This window comes from Sander lucioperca, chromosome 23 (assembly GCF_008315115.2).
Source record: "Sander lucioperca isolate FBNREF2018 chromosome 23, SLUC_FBN_1.2, whole genome shotgun sequence".
NCBI classification, from domain to species: Eukaryota; Metazoa; Chordata; class Actinopteri; order Perciformes; family Percidae; genus Sander; species Sander lucioperca.
In genome coordinates this window covers 20,075,527-20,090,719 of record NC_050195.1, presented here as the reverse complement: position 1 = coordinate 20,090,719, position 15,193 = coordinate 20,075,527, and the positions used below count along the sequence as shown (strand labels likewise).

The 15,193-nt window shown below is 40.5% G+C and overlaps 1 protein-coding gene across 7 annotated transcripts in view; it reads left to right on the top strand.

The window, feature by feature from the left end:
• asap1b (ArfGAP with SH3 domain, ankyrin repeat and PH domain 1b) overlaps positions 1-15,193 on the top strand; it is a 60,585-nt gene that overhangs the window by 40,899 nt on the left and 4,493 nt on the right. For 2 of the 7 annotated variants that reach the window (XM_031292812.2, XM_031292811.2), the window contains 11 exons: positions 2,805-2,971; positions 5,657-5,790; positions 6,046-6,137; positions 6,228-6,414; positions 8,614-8,699; positions 9,526-9,641; positions 9,730-9,797; positions 10,451-10,558; positions 11,451-11,679; positions 13,318-13,386; positions 14,061-14,222. In XM_031292812.2, the coding sequence (XP_031148672.1) occupies positions 2,805-2,971; positions 5,657-5,790; positions 6,046-6,137; positions 6,228-6,414; positions 8,614-8,699; positions 9,526-9,641; positions 9,730-9,797; positions 10,451-10,558; positions 11,451-11,679; positions 13,318-13,386; positions 14,061-14,222 (1,418 nt within the window). The remainder of the gene's footprint in view (positions 1-2,804; positions 2,972-5,656; positions 5,791-6,045; positions 6,138-6,227; positions 6,415-8,613; positions 8,700-9,525; positions 9,642-9,729; positions 9,798-10,450; positions 10,559-11,450; positions 11,680-13,317; positions 13,387-14,060; positions 14,223-15,193) is intronic. The other 5 variants (XM_031292814.2, XM_031292813.2, XM_031292817.2 and 2 more) reach the window with 3 other exon arrangements.

Here is a 15,193-nt window from a genome sequence, read left to right as displayed (position 1 = left end):
ATCTGAGCTTTCATTTTCTCAAAGGCAGAGCAGGATACCCAGGGCTCGGTTTACACCTATCACCATTTCTAGCCACTGGGGGACCATAGGCAGGCTGGGGGAACTCATATTAATGTTAAAAAACCTCATAAAGTGACATTTTCATGCCATGGGACCTTTAAGGTTTATCAGTTTACCCACTTCAGTATAAGCTCCTCATATCTTCTGACCACCTTTACCTGAATCCAGTGAATGAGTTTGTGTGTGATTACACCTAATGTTTTTTATTAATGGATGGGTTAGTTAACGGCTGCTCTCATACTTGAAGACAGGAAGTTACAGAGAGACTGTTGAGAGTGAGTAGCAGTGCGAGGATAGCAGTGGGATTTGTGGTCTTCAGTAATTCAGGTCGCTGTAACCTCATACTGTCGTTTCCCACGCGGTCTCACTCATGCATGTCGGTAGGCAGGGACACACACATGCACAGACACTAGAATTGAAGTCATTCAACAAATATTTTATTAAATCATAACAGCCCCGTTAAGCTTCATGTAGACTTTGTTTTTACAGCAAAGTAAGCATTGTTATGGTAGCTATATAAACACTTGTCTGTTCTAAAGGGGTTGTTCTGTTCACCCCTCATAGTAAAATCTTGTTATATGAAACAATAAGTCATACCTGTTTGTGATTACTGCAGTTGAATATGTAGTTTGGTTGTTGGCTAACCAAACAGCTAGCTTGTTTTGCTGGCTTGTTGTCCTAGAAGTGGATCCCAATGCCGTAAACAAAATAGCTAATCCAGGGGGCTAATTTCTGTTTTAATTTTAGGACTCTGAGATAAGCGTTTGAAAAAGTAAGAGTTGATTTGGAAAGAATATGTCCATGGTAATATATTTCCCCCAAATATATTGTTTTGCGTGAAGACTACAAGTTGAAAAACATGAAGTGAAGTGAAGAACATGACAAAAATCTCGGGGTGTGAAGTTATGAAGATGTGAGCTTACCAGACTTACCAGGCAAGTGCTTGAGGCTACATTAGCCGCTACTCGCATAAGACACCCCAATCTCCGACTGACCTGTGGTCGGTTGAGTGGCATTGTGGGTAATGTAGGTGCCAGGTTTTGACAAGGAAGTAAAGTGTGTGGAATCATGAAAAGATGATATTTTGGTTCTCGATTCAGATACTTATGTCCAACAATGTTATTGGGGTGCAATGCTAAATCGACGGAGTACTCCTTTAAGAAGTGATCAGGCTGAACCTTTATTATGTGTCTTTTAGAGTCTGTGGAAATTGAAGGTTTTTATATTATTGGCAGATTTTTCCTATAGTTGAAAGAATATCAGATGTATCAGATTTATTTCATACTGGTGCTCTGCATCTATTGTTACTGAAAACAAATATTGGGAAAGAAATCCGACGTGTTTGTTTGAAGATAAAGATGTTGAACTTTTTCTTAAGGGCAATTCTAATTGAAATATCTAATAGCTAATATTAACATTTCTCATGTTTATTATGTTTGCTCTTTCTTTAAATTCACAAGAATCAAAATGATGGACATAAAGTGCTCAGAAACACACTGACCTGTATGCCATCATACTAAATCTTCTTGAGCTGTCTAAACTCTCTTGAAACACACTTTAATTTGTGTCACTTTTCTGTTCTGGGCTTGCAAGTTCTCACTCTGATGCCTTCCTGTGGTTGAACACTCTGTATTTCCATGTACTTGTCACCCTTTGGGATCCATCTTGCTGCTCCTCACTGCCGCTTCTGTCACGCACTTCCAACTGCAGCTGCAGCCGCAGCATCTTCATGGCATTTTCCATGAAATATTTAGTATTCCATAAGGCTCCTGCGTTGTGCAATCACGCTCCCCCTCAATTAGGCTGGGAGCATATTATGCATGTAATACACACAAAGGCTTTGGCTCAGCATTTGTACACATGCGCATCTGTGGATTAAAATATCTTTTTTTCTCCACACATACAGATAAACCGACAGCTAACACGACAATCTAACACGTGGGTTTATGTGCCTACTTCCTATCTGGCCTCTGCCTTTGCAGACAGGGTTGAGTGACAATGACAGAGAAAGTGCTGACCTTAGGCTCATAAAGCCATGTGTATGTGTGTGTGTGTGTGTGTGTGTGTGTGTCAGTTCAGTGGGTAGACAGATTGTGTGTTGTAGACAGCTATGTTTGATCACCACAGTGTTGTGCGTGGGGGTGCGTGTGTGTGTGTGCATTTTCACAGTAAATAAATCTGCAAGCACAAAAAGACTGTTGAGGAACTGAATCCAAAATGAGGACGTTTTGAGACCCCTATTTTAAAAAAGAGCCAGCTCATGAAATAGAAATAAGAAGAGTTGAATTAATGTTTAACGTTGTCATCTCAGTAGTTATAGAAATATGTTCTCCATTCATCTTTTGTGCAGTTTAATGCAGCATATGTGTGTAATGAAGAATGCATTTCTGTTTGGAACAGTTATACAGACAGTAGACTTTTGTTCTTTCCAGACAATAATGATATCAAGTGATTATAGGAGTTTATGCACATCAACATCTTACTCTTTCATTACTATAATTTACATTTTTTGTAATTTATTTTTAAATTTTCTAGAACATAAATGATTAGTTGATTGTCAGAAATAACTGATTCATTGTTTAAGTCATTTTTTAAGAGAAACTGGCAAATATTTCTAGAGGCCCAGCTTCTCATTTGTGAGGATTTTTATGTCATTATAAACTAAATAGCTATGGGTTTTAGACTGTGCTTTTAAAAAAATCTTATTTTTTATAACACCAGTAATGATGTGTTCCCTTGCACAGCTGGATCTCGGTGCTAACCAACAGTAAGGAGGAGGCCTTGAACATGGCGTTTCGTGGCGAGCAGAGCAGCGGAGGCGAGGATGGTTTAGAGGATCTTACTAAAGCCATCATAGAAGACGTGCTGCGCATGCCAGGCAACGAAGTCTGCTGCGACTGCGGAGCTGCAGGTGTGTACTGCTGCTGTTTGTGTGTCCAGAGAGGCTACATATATACACATCCTCTCCCTGTTTGTGCGTAGTCAACCCTCACCTTGTCGCAGGAAAAGACAAACACCTTCACTTCAGCATTTTCTGATTTCACTGTTGTCAAATGTTTTATTTAAAGCCATGCACCAATCTTGATTTCTTTGCAATGTCACAGCTGCCCTGAACTCAGTGTCCTTCAGTTAGATGGTAACTGAACAAGCTACAAATCCCCCTGCAGCCTTCAACAAACGTGTGTGTGTGTGTGTGTGTGTGTGTGTGTGTGTGTGTGTGTGTGTGTGTGTGTGTGTGTGTGTGTGTGTGTGTGTGTGTGTGTGTGTGTGTGTGTGTGTGTGTGTGTGCGCGTATGCGTATGCGTATGTGTGTGTGCACATGCACAAGAGTTGTTAGCATTCAGGACACAACCCGATCCTGATCCTCCCCCACATTAGGAAGCAAAGACTCAGCACTTAGGAGTGGCATAGACACTCAGGCCCTCTGACACTTGAGACACACACACACACACACACACACACACACACACACACACACACTCAGCAGCTTATTGAGCGACGACGGAAGGACTTTATGCTCTGAGGGTAAAAGAAAACATTTCTGTGCTTTGAGAAACAACATAATTATGTCACGTTGTTACATAAGTCACACATGCTGTCGACCCCTGCAATCTGCAGAAAGGGGAGGTAATTTGTCAATTCTAGGCTATGCCATGATCTGTACTCGCGTTGCTGTGTCCGTTCGTGTACATAATTTCAGTATATAACACATTTTCCAGATGTGGGTTTAAGCTCTGTTTCCTGTTTGATTCCTATTGTTTTTTTTTTCAATTGCTCTGACAGCATTTCCCTTCCTCAGTGTAGAATTAACTTCACGGTTGAGAGGTCGTTGTAATGACTTTCTAAGGTCACCTCTTTGTTCCCTGTGGTCTGAGTAGAGAGAAGACAACTCCATCTCATTTGATATTCTCCCAGGATCTCCCTCTATAAGACACAGATTTGTAGCTTTAGCATTAAGCAGCTACAGAGGTCACCGTGCATCAGCTCATCGTGCCTAACATGCACTCTATGACCCATCACCAGCTTGCATCTGTTTATTATGTTGTGAAAATGTGTGTGTGTGCCTGCCTTCTGCTTGTGTTTTTGTGTATGACTCATTGGTTTTTGGGCTGCCTTCGACGTTTGCACCAGCGTCTGCCTGGTGTTTACTTGTCAGATCCAGACAGAACAACATCCCCGGCCTCACAGCATCAGCGAGCTCATAACCAACACAGCTGAGCTCTACATTTTAAAGCTTGCTTAAATCTCCCAGATTGCATCAGAACATCAGGAAGTGACGTCAGTCAATAACAGCGCTTTAGAGGGTGCTACATCACAGCGCACTCATGCTATTTGCTTGGCAGTAGGTTACACAATAAGCTCTTATCTCCCTCCTGCAGTATGATGTGTCTGTTGTCACTGTTTGTGCCTATGACAGTCCTGTAGTGGTCTGAAATGTCTGTTGTTGATGTATCAATAAAAGCAATAAATGTAATCAACATATACTTCATTTAAAAGCAAGGTTCGTGTGTAAAAATACAATTTTTTTTCAAGTAAAATAATCGTTATTGTTAATGACACAGGATTACATTAGAAGTATATGCACATCACATGTAGGTGCAACCAAAAATGTATCCAGTTTTTGATCTGACGAAGATCCGACTGGGATCAAAATGTTGTCTATTTAGTGAATTTGTGGTTTGGAGTCTTTGGAGTTTTGAGTGTGTACTCTTATTCAGCAATGACATAAGATTACAAAATGGAGTTGCAGCAGAAATAAAATGCCCTCTCCTGTTTGCTTAAATGCAAATCTGGCTTGAAATTTGTATACTTCTCTGTCTACCGGGAGGTGCAAATTGTTATATAAAAAAAAACCTTATAGGTAAAAACAGGTAAAGTAGTGCTGATTTACCTTGCATTTCTGGGCCTCTTTTGTTTTGTGTATTTTTTTTATTTTATTCCCACAGAAAACCGACCAAATTTAGAAAGTGTTGTGTCTGGAGTCACAGCACAGTTATAAAGGAGTTTTATTGCAGAAAATGTATAGAAAACTATCTTTAAACATTGGTGTCAGGAGTTTTCAAGCAAGAGTAATAGGTTCTGTCAAGGCTCAACATTTTTCTTCCAAGTTCTGCAGTCATACAGGAATAAATCAAATGTAGGAACACTGAGAAACCAATTTCTCTACTGACAGTAGCCTTAAAGGACCAGAATACAGCGCAGACACACAAAATGTGTTTTCAGTAAAGGGCAGGACTGGTATAATTGCTGAAAAACATCCTGCTTGTTTGTTCTTAAATACACTTTTAGGGCATTTAGTTGATAGTTGACAGTAGATACAGTATAGGGATGACATGTGTTTGATGTCCCAGACAGGACTTAAGTTGAATTTGACTGATGTGGTGGTTTGGCACCTGTCGTGGTTTCTGGCACTTTTTGTCATTGAAAATATTCGTTATAGTCTTAAATCACAGGCACATATCCAACTAATAATAGTTTTACTGGATCTTCACCATCTGTCCATCCACTCGTGATTGCACTGACTATAGCAGAAACAATAATTGGTAGATTACGAAGAGCATTAACACACATTTCCTCATTATGTCTGTGTTTCTAGATCCTAAGTGGCTGTCCACCAACCTGGGGATCCTGACCTGCATTGAGTGCTCTGGCATCCACCGAGAGATGGGGGTCCACATCTCTCGCATCCAGTCCATGGAGCTTGACAAGCTGGGAACCTCAGAACTCTTGGTGAGTCAGAGAAATGCTCTACCAAGTGAATAAATAGCTTTTTTTGAGGCAGCGGTCCACACCCTTCACTATTTCCATCTCAAGTGAAGTATTAGAAATAATGAAAGAGTAGTGGAAACAGAGCAGAGAGCAGAATTTGATCACTAAAGCAGCAGAGATACATACTCCCAGAAACAATATGCTCATCTGTCTCTGAGATGTGAATGCTGTTCTACTATTGCGATCTGATGCTCACTTCTTCTTTTTCTCTCCTAGCTGGCCAAGAATGTAGGGAACAGTAGTTTCAATGAGATCATGGAGGGAAACCTCCCATCCCCTTCACCAAAGCCCATTCCATTCAGTGACATGTAAGTACTCTCTGAGCAAAAAAACGCCTGAAAACTAGATTTGTTTAATAATATACAAACAGCTGACTGAATTCTTCTTCTACTCCACAGGACGGTGAGGAAGGAGTTCATCAACGCTAAGTATGTGGACCACAAGTATGCGAGGAAGACGTGCACGTCTGCGTCAGCTAAAATGATCGAGCTGTTTGAGGCGGTTCAGTCCAGGGATCTGCTGTCCCTCATCCAGGTCTATGCAGAGGGGGTTGAACTTATGGAGCCGATCCCAGAGGTTGGACCGGTGAGTCTATAAGTTTATTGCACAGAGATTAAATAGTCAAGTTCACCTATATCAAAAACACAAATTTACTCCCTTTTTACTAGTGGTTTCTAGTCATGCAGATAATCTTGGTTTATGGAGGAACATTATCATTCATTTAGATTCGTGATTCTGGCCACCTGATAAGTAAGTCCAATATTCACTCTCTTGTAGCTCTGGTTTTGGTCTCCACCAACTGCTGAGGGAAATATATGGCTGAAGGAAGAGGTTTAACACGCTTCAACCGCCTCACACGGAATTGACTAGCCTGTCCGGTGCTCTCAGAGTAGGGCAATCTTGTATCGGGAGAGACTTCAGAGAGTCTACTGGAGCACACGGAAATATATGGCTCTTTAGCTGCTAAATGCTCCACTATGCCTGTCTTCTGTTTGGTGCTGAGCAGGTAATGCACAGTGAGTTTTTAAGAGTTTTTTTTCACTGAAAGCAGCTGCCTGCTGTGGCTGAAACGGCTATGACAGCATTGAGAGTGAACCAAAACAGTAAAGCTGCAGGCCGGACAGCTGAATGAAAACTGATGAGAGTGAGGTCTGTGGATAATCGTAACTAGTCTGCAAAAAATGCCAAAGATTCACTGCTCCCAGCTTCTCAAATATGGATATTCTCTTATTGTCTTAGTTATCTATGAATATCTTTGGGTTTTGTTGTATGTTGCCTGGAATCTTGGCTACATGTCAACCTCCTCATACATGGTTAAAGTATATTTTCATTAGAGATGTTCCGATACCGATACTGGTATCGGTATTGGCTCCAATACTGCCTAAAACGCTGGTATCAGTATCGGGAAGTACTGGAGTTTATGCACTGATCCGAAACCATGTAATAAAGCCCTAAAGAAAGAAATCTACGTTAAAGTAGTTTCTTTATGTTCTTTTTCCGTTATAACTGACTGTCAAACTGCATAATAAAAGAAAGTTCTGTGGCGTTCATTGTTTGTGTTTGTTCATGTTTCACAAAGAGTTTAACCTGAGCCAGACTGACAACAAAGATAGAAATAATATATCACATCCATACAGGGATAGTAGTATACACTTGTTAAAACATAATAAAATATATGACACACTGGTATCGGATCGGTACTCGGAATCGGCCGATACGCAAGTTCAGGGTGTCAGAATTGGTATCGGGGAGCAAAAGATGGTATCGGGCCATCTCTACTTTTCATCACACACCATTATCTCTCATATTAGACTACAAACCCCAGAAATGTCCCTCTCAGAGCTCTACACACATTACTGCAGTGGTTCATCCTCACGTGAGGTTTACTGCCAGCAGGACAAACAACGCTGACACATTTCTACCAGTTGGTGAATTATTTGACGCATAAATAATATATATAATATCGAAGAGTCATCCGGATAACTTCACCAGCAGGTGGTGACATCCAGCAACCTCTATTACATTGTAGGGCATCATCTCATTTGATACTGAGATGACGACATCTTTGGCACGTCTCTGTTTTTCATTCTGTGGCTCAGCCTCTTTGTTTCCTCGCCTTTTGCACCGCTGGTTCAGGCATAAATGAAAGTTAAATAACAAGCAGTGGATGGTGGGGATGCTGTACCGTAAACAACACGGGTGATCAGACTTAATCTGACATAAATGGGTCAAGGTTCTGTAACACAAACAGGGTAGTTCTCTAATGAAAAATTAAGTGTACAGTGCAGCAGCAGAATAAAAGAGGATATCGTTTGGTGACAGAGGGAGCTGCTGCTGTCTGCGCTATGAAGTCTGACTCACCGATATCTGATCTGCTGTTCTCAGTACTTCTGAATGGCTGCTGACAACACAGTGACATCCCACTCCCCCTTCCAAACCCAGACAGACGATGGGATGTGTGGCTACATACATCCCTTACTCTTTCCTATGATGCCACCGAATGTACAGCACATACATATATTCCCTACTCCCATATATTTAATCTTTTATGCTGCATCTTAAAAAAAATTACATCTCGATCTAGTTTAAATTCACAGAGACAGATGAAATTGGTCGCAAAAATGTACAAATATCAGCTTTATGCCTGCTGAAATATTATTTTTAGGAGCCATTTTGTTTACTGCAGCTTGTTTAAATGCTGAAAGAGACACAGAGAGAATACAGAATGGGTGCTGCCCAAGATTGTCTCACTGTGTCTTTGCTGTGTTTGATGGCCCCCTGCAGGAATCCGGAGAGACAGCACTGCACTACTCTGTACGGACTGCTGACCAGACCTCACTGCACTTAGTGGACTTCCTTGTGCAGAACAGGTACATTTTTGAGAGTCATTGTCACCAAAAAGCCAGAATAAAATTGCATAAGTGTGCATTGGTTCCCGCTTTTCATGTTAAAAAGCTGTCAAAATGTCTTTAAACACATGAGCGGTTTAGAGATAAATTGTGTAAGTAAGCATGCAGTATCAAATGTGATCTGTCGGTCTGCTGTGAGTCTTTCTTGGTCTTAATTTGTGCTTCAGTCTGTATTAAAGCAGTGCAGAGGAAAGCTTAGCGCTGCACAGCTCAGCTCAGATTCCCACAAGGCAAACAGAAATGGGTCAAGCACTTGTTCCCTGCCTTAATTTATTCCTCTCTTTTCAATTGTTTACCCACCACTGCTCCAACTGCACACAAGATGTGGAACCCTCTCATTAATTAATAGCCCTCATTATTTAAGACATTTCTCTTGCCCTTACTGAGAGCTACGAGAGATCTAAAAGGGAGTATTTACCTGCTTTAACAGTGTAGCGTGAAGTTGGTTTTGCACAGCTAATACAATTCCATGTCTGTCTTGTCTTCTTTTATGACTGATTTCAAATACTCACCTCAGACTATTAAGGGAAGGGACGGTGTTTACAAAAAAAAATCTGGTTATCTCGAATGCCTAATCACAAAAATAACACATTAACCTAGAGATGCAGGACTGTGGAAAACACCCTCTGGCTTGTAACCTGTGTGCTGACTCTGTGTGTGTGTGTGTGTGTGTGTGTGTGTGTGTGTGTGTGTGTGTGTGTGTGTGTGTGTGTGTGTGTGTGTGTGTGTGTGTGTGTGTGTGTGTGTGTGTGTGTGTGTGTGTGTGTGTGTGTGTGTGTTCTCCCAGCGGCAACCTGGATAAGCAGACGGAGTGGGGGAACACTGCCCTGCATTACTGCAGCATGTACGAAAAACCTGAGTGCCTCAAGTTACTCCTGAGGGGAAAGCCGGCTACTGATATCAGTGAGTCACACTGAGGTTCATCTCGTTAATGTCATCTTTTCACATGTATCAGAATCTTAACTGTTGATTATGCCTCCTCTCCCTTCAGCCAATCAGAACGGAGAGACGGCGCTGGATGTTGCCAGGCGACTGAAGAACACTCAGTGTGAGGAGGCAGTAAGTACAAGACCGCCCAGCTGGTGATTTTGGACATCATGGTGGATTTGAATGTTCTTAAAAGCATTACAAATCACAAAAATACAGACAAATGAACGAAAAGGTTGTGGGGAATAGATTGTGGTCGATTAAAGATGTTATTAGAAAGGTTACTTAGAACACTAGATGGCAGTCAATGGTCTGTCTCCAGCCTCAAGCAACAGTGACAGCAGAGTGGAAATAATTGTCTGTGTTCATTATTAACGCTAATATGACCGTGCAGACGAGCAAAACGATTTTAAATGCAGTGTAAAATCTTTAATAAATAAATGTTTTAGCAAATGTAACACCTGAGTGATAGCTATGTATACTGGGTAACTGCTCATACCCAGAAAAATGAATGATGGTGAATGTAATGTGGTTTTGCATGATTAATTCTACTAAATATTACAACCGACTATGACTTATAGTGGTACTGTAACCTATTACATTTGTTACCTTTTTATTGTTTATTCTGTTCTTGTTTACAGAGTTTCACATTGTCAGTCGATGATTTTAATGTCACTTCTTTATGTTGTTGCTGTTTTCCATTTGATTGATAATGGTTTGTGATAGTAGCTATTTTCACCCGTGTAGCTGATGAATGTGTGTGCGTGTGTGTGTTTGTTTGTCAGCTTGTGCAGGCTGCAGAGGGGAAGTTCAACCCTCACATTCATGTGGAGTATGAGTGGAGCCTCAGACTGGAGGAGATGGATGAGAGCGATGACGACCTCGACGATAAGGTTCGAAAAGAGCATCACATGCATTAGTTTGAGCTTGAATTTAATCAGGCTGCTATAAATGTGCCTACATTTTAATTTCCCCATTTCAATTGTGATAAACGAAATAAGAACAACTATTATCATTATCCTCCACAACATCGTGTTTTATTACTAATTTGTAGGGTTGACTGTAGACTTTCGCTACACTCCAGTTCTGACTGTAATTTCCTTTCTTTCTTTCTTTCTTTCTTTCTTTCTTTCCTACTTTCTTTCTTTACTACTTTCTTTCTTTCTTTCTTTCTCTCTTGTCACTTGGTTATAAACATATATTTTAGTTTCTTTCGTTTTCATGGAAACAAAGAATAATATGGCAAGTAGCCAATGAAGATGGCATGTTAAGATGCTTCCAGCAACACTAAAATGCAGTGTAGATAGTGTACATTTTTAACTATTACAAACAAACAAAAAAGCATCAACAAGTCTGGCTTTGATGTCGTTTCCAAAGACAGAAATTCACGGTAAAGGCAGTCATACCAATTTATTGTACTTACAGAAGCCTCAATGCATACAAACAATTTACTAAATCTGTGCTTATTGTTTTAACACACAGTTAGATGGATCATTCAAGGGTGGATTTTCGCTTAACATTGTCAAGGTTATGATTTTCAACAACTTGGAACAGTCCGGCATTTTGGGGGAAAACATTATTTGCTTTTTTTTGCAGAGAGTTAAAAATCAGCAGAGAATCTATGAAAATGACATTGATCTCCTTATTTAACTCGACTAAGTGCATTTCCTAAAATGTCACACTATTCTTTTAAAGCATCTGCATGTCAGGTTATGATGTCAGCTCTGCATAATCGAAGAGCAACAACTTATTCCTAGACTGATGTTGGCTCATGTCCCTCTGCAGCCCAGTCCCATCAAGAAGGACCGCTCACCGAGGCCTCAGAGCTTCTGTCACTCCTCCAGCCTCTCCCCCCACGACAAGCTCTCCCTGCCGGGCTTCATCAGCCAAAGGGACAAACAGCAGCGTCTGTCCTACAGCGCCTTTACCAACCAGATGTACAGCGCCTCCACCGACCTCACCTCCTCCCCCGTGGCCGACGGGCCGCCGCTGCCACCTAGGAACCAGGGCAAAGGTCAGACCTGCATGCTCCAAGTGCTCTCGAACCATATTCGAAAAACACCCACAGTTTTATCACTAACTTATTAGCATGACAGTCAGTAAACTCAGGGGATCGTGTTCTGCTAATATCTCTTTTGCAAATGTCAGCCTGTAATGCAAATGGTCGTCTGTATCTGCTCCACTGTCTCTGATTACTGTAGAGGGAAGATAGTCTTTAAAACTGTACTTTATTATGCCTGTTAATGTTTGATTATATCCAGGAGAGGATTAGGTGCAGAGGAATGCTTTGTAATCACTTTTCTGGAAAGTTTTTCAGTCAGTCCATCCAAACACACACACACACACACACACACACACACACACACACACACACACATACACACATCCTGCAGTGGAATGCAATTTGTCAACACACAAATCAGAGGGCGGGATGCAGGTGTCATTAAGATTGCTTACACAGCAAACCTTCACGAAAACATGGCTGCAGGAGAGGGCAGGGTGGCAATGGTTTGTCAGGCCTGTGAAAGGGAAGCTGAATACACACTTCATCATTTTCCTCAACACATTATACACACGGTACACTGTGGGCGTGCTGTCTGTGCAGTATTAGAATTAAAGATAACACTCCTCCCTCTGTGGAGGGGTTTAAAACACTAACAGTCACAGCTTTAGTACACATTTGAAGACATTGCAAAAGCTTACACTGCTAAACATCCATCTCAACAAGTCATTTTATTCCATTTATTGAGCATTTAAATCTTATCTTTCTTAAAGCAAGAGGTGTTAAATGTCACCTGTTTCCAGTTATTTCAATTGACCCTCAGTTACTGTTGCTACATCTTTCAAGCTGTTTGTTCTCACGCATGTGCAGTTCATAATGATAATATGGCAGATTAACCATCAAAAAAATTGTAGCAATTTTTGAAACAATAAATCGGTCTTCTCTCACACACACTAGTGAACAAAGGGTGGCTTCTAATTTCTAGCTGGCGACCGTTGATTTTGTTGGCTAAAATGACGACTGTTGCTGCCAGATTTTATCAGCGGTAGCTAACTAATTAACACTAACGCCGTCTTCAGCTGTTTTGTTTTTAGCTGTAAAATGGTCTTAAATATTCAAACGATAGCTACATACTTGAAAAATGCTAAATGACTACGTAAAAGACATGAACATTAAGAAACCATTACCTAGTTCCTGGAACCCTTTTGTTCCTGGGACTTAAAAAGGGTCTACTTATATTCTTAAATTATGTCAAGAATAAGAGGTTTTATTTCACTTTGTTGTTAAAATAGCAAAAATAACTGGAAACAAGTTGGGTTTTTCTTTTAGATTTATGCAAAAAATAAGATTTAAAGCCTAAATAAAAGGCTAAATGACATACATACATATAGAATAACATGCTAACTCTCAGATGCTCCAGATTAACAGCGCAGCGCTCTCTTTCAGTGGGTGCTGAAGAACTCGCCCCCTGGGCCAGCTTCGCACCCATTTTTCCTCTTCTTTTCTTTGCTTGCCACTGATAAGATTTCATTTTGTTATTTTACAGTGTGTGGGAGCTGTTCTTTTTAAGACTGACATACTGTAGATTCTCTCCCACACTCCTCATCTCGCTCTCTTTTCTTTCTCTTTTTTGTTTCTCTATTCTTTCAGCTCCTCACTTGGCATTCCTTGGCTCTCATTCGCACTACGCCACACTGGCTGGCACTCGACCATACATCAGTGAATATCCTGGTTTTATGTTCTCCCCCTTACTCGGCTGTGTGCTCCATATATACTTATCCCTCAGTTGTTTCCTCCTTTACAGCTCAGATTCACAGGGTGGTGGTGTTTATTTAAGTAAACAATGGGACCATGTAGGCAAGCTGAGTCTTCAGTTAATTATTTCTTTGCCTACATGATTTTTATCTTGCTGGAATCATTTCCCACCATCCTTGAGCTGTAAAATCTTAACCACAGCTGATTCCTCTCTGGCTGAGCTCTCTATTAGCAGCTTTCACCCTACTTCTCTCTATATTAGTGACCAGTGAGTGCTTTGGAGTCCCATTAGACACAAACAGGCGCATTCATAAACAGGTTCACAGAGTAGAGACACCAAACATGTGCCCACACCCCAAATCACAAGGTCCCTTTTCATTATTTTGCATTCCCGTCCAGACATTTACTGTTATATATCTGTTCAGACAGTATGTTGTTTAACTTGCATTAATGTGTCTCCTCGATATTTGTTTGTAAAAGCCTATCCCTGGCAAAAACCTTTTCCATATTTTCAGCTCCTCCTCTCTTCTCCATGCTTCATTATCCTCTCCTTTACCTTCTCTGGGTTTTGGGGGTTAACAGAATGATTTTTTGGGGGCGCCTCATCACCTTATGTGTTTTATGTATCGCTCCTCCAGCTCCTCCCCCATCAGGCCCTTCCTCTACACTCATACCAGGAGGCAGCTCCACCCTGTCCAAGAAGAGACCTCCGCCCCCACCTCCTGGACACAAACGCACCCTGTCTGACCCACCCAGCCCGCTCTCTCACAGTCCACACAGTAAAGGGGGCTTGACTGGGGGTGAGACACAAGCACACGTCTAATTTAACAGTGGGGCTGGTTTCACTCAGGCATGGCCTCAGCCTGAAGCTCGGATATTATCACCGCAGGGTTATTTTTAAAAGTTCAGACTATTTTATTAAATGGAGATTAAAATAAGATTTCTTAAGGGTTTGAGAGTTTTTAATTTAGAGTCGTACAGACTAGTTGAGTTTTTTTTTATGTCTCTCTGTGCAATTTTAAGGTATGTTGAATGGTAGTTTGGCTCATTACATGGATATGTGTAGGGCTCTAACAGTTACTTTTATTAATAATTAATCTGGTATTTTTTTTATCCCTCGATCAATCATTTGGTCAAAAAAAAAAATAAATCACAATTTTTTAGACATTTTTAGGAAATTATTCAGTTTACCATCACATAAAATGTAAGAAAAGCAGCAAATCCTCACACTTGGAAAGATAGAACTAGAGAATGATGGGCTTTTTTCGTGACAAATAACTTAAACAATTAATTAATTATTAAAATAGTTGCTGATTAATTTTTTGTTGATCAGCTCTAGGTATGTGTAGAGGCAAAGAGCAGCTCCTATCAAATGTGGAAACATAATTAACCTCCAAAGACTGATGGCAGTTTTAACTAAACTATACCTGACAATTTATTCATCTTTAAAATATTTTTTCACTGTTAACAAAGAAATGAGTTGATATATCACATATCAACTTCCAATTGTATGTAGCATACAATTGCCAGGAATTAATTTGTGCCTGTAAAGATGTTTTTCAGGTTTTTTTCCCCTTGTTTTCAAGTATTAAACCCTCAGCTTGACGCTCCATTCAAATCACATGTGATGTAGGGCTTGGCATCGTTAAAAAAGTTCCTATACCGATACCAATACAGTGACTTCGATATCGGTTCCTGAACGATACTTTTTTCGATACCAATTTTATAAAATCCATTTTAAGAAAAAGAAAATACAAGATTACCCATTACT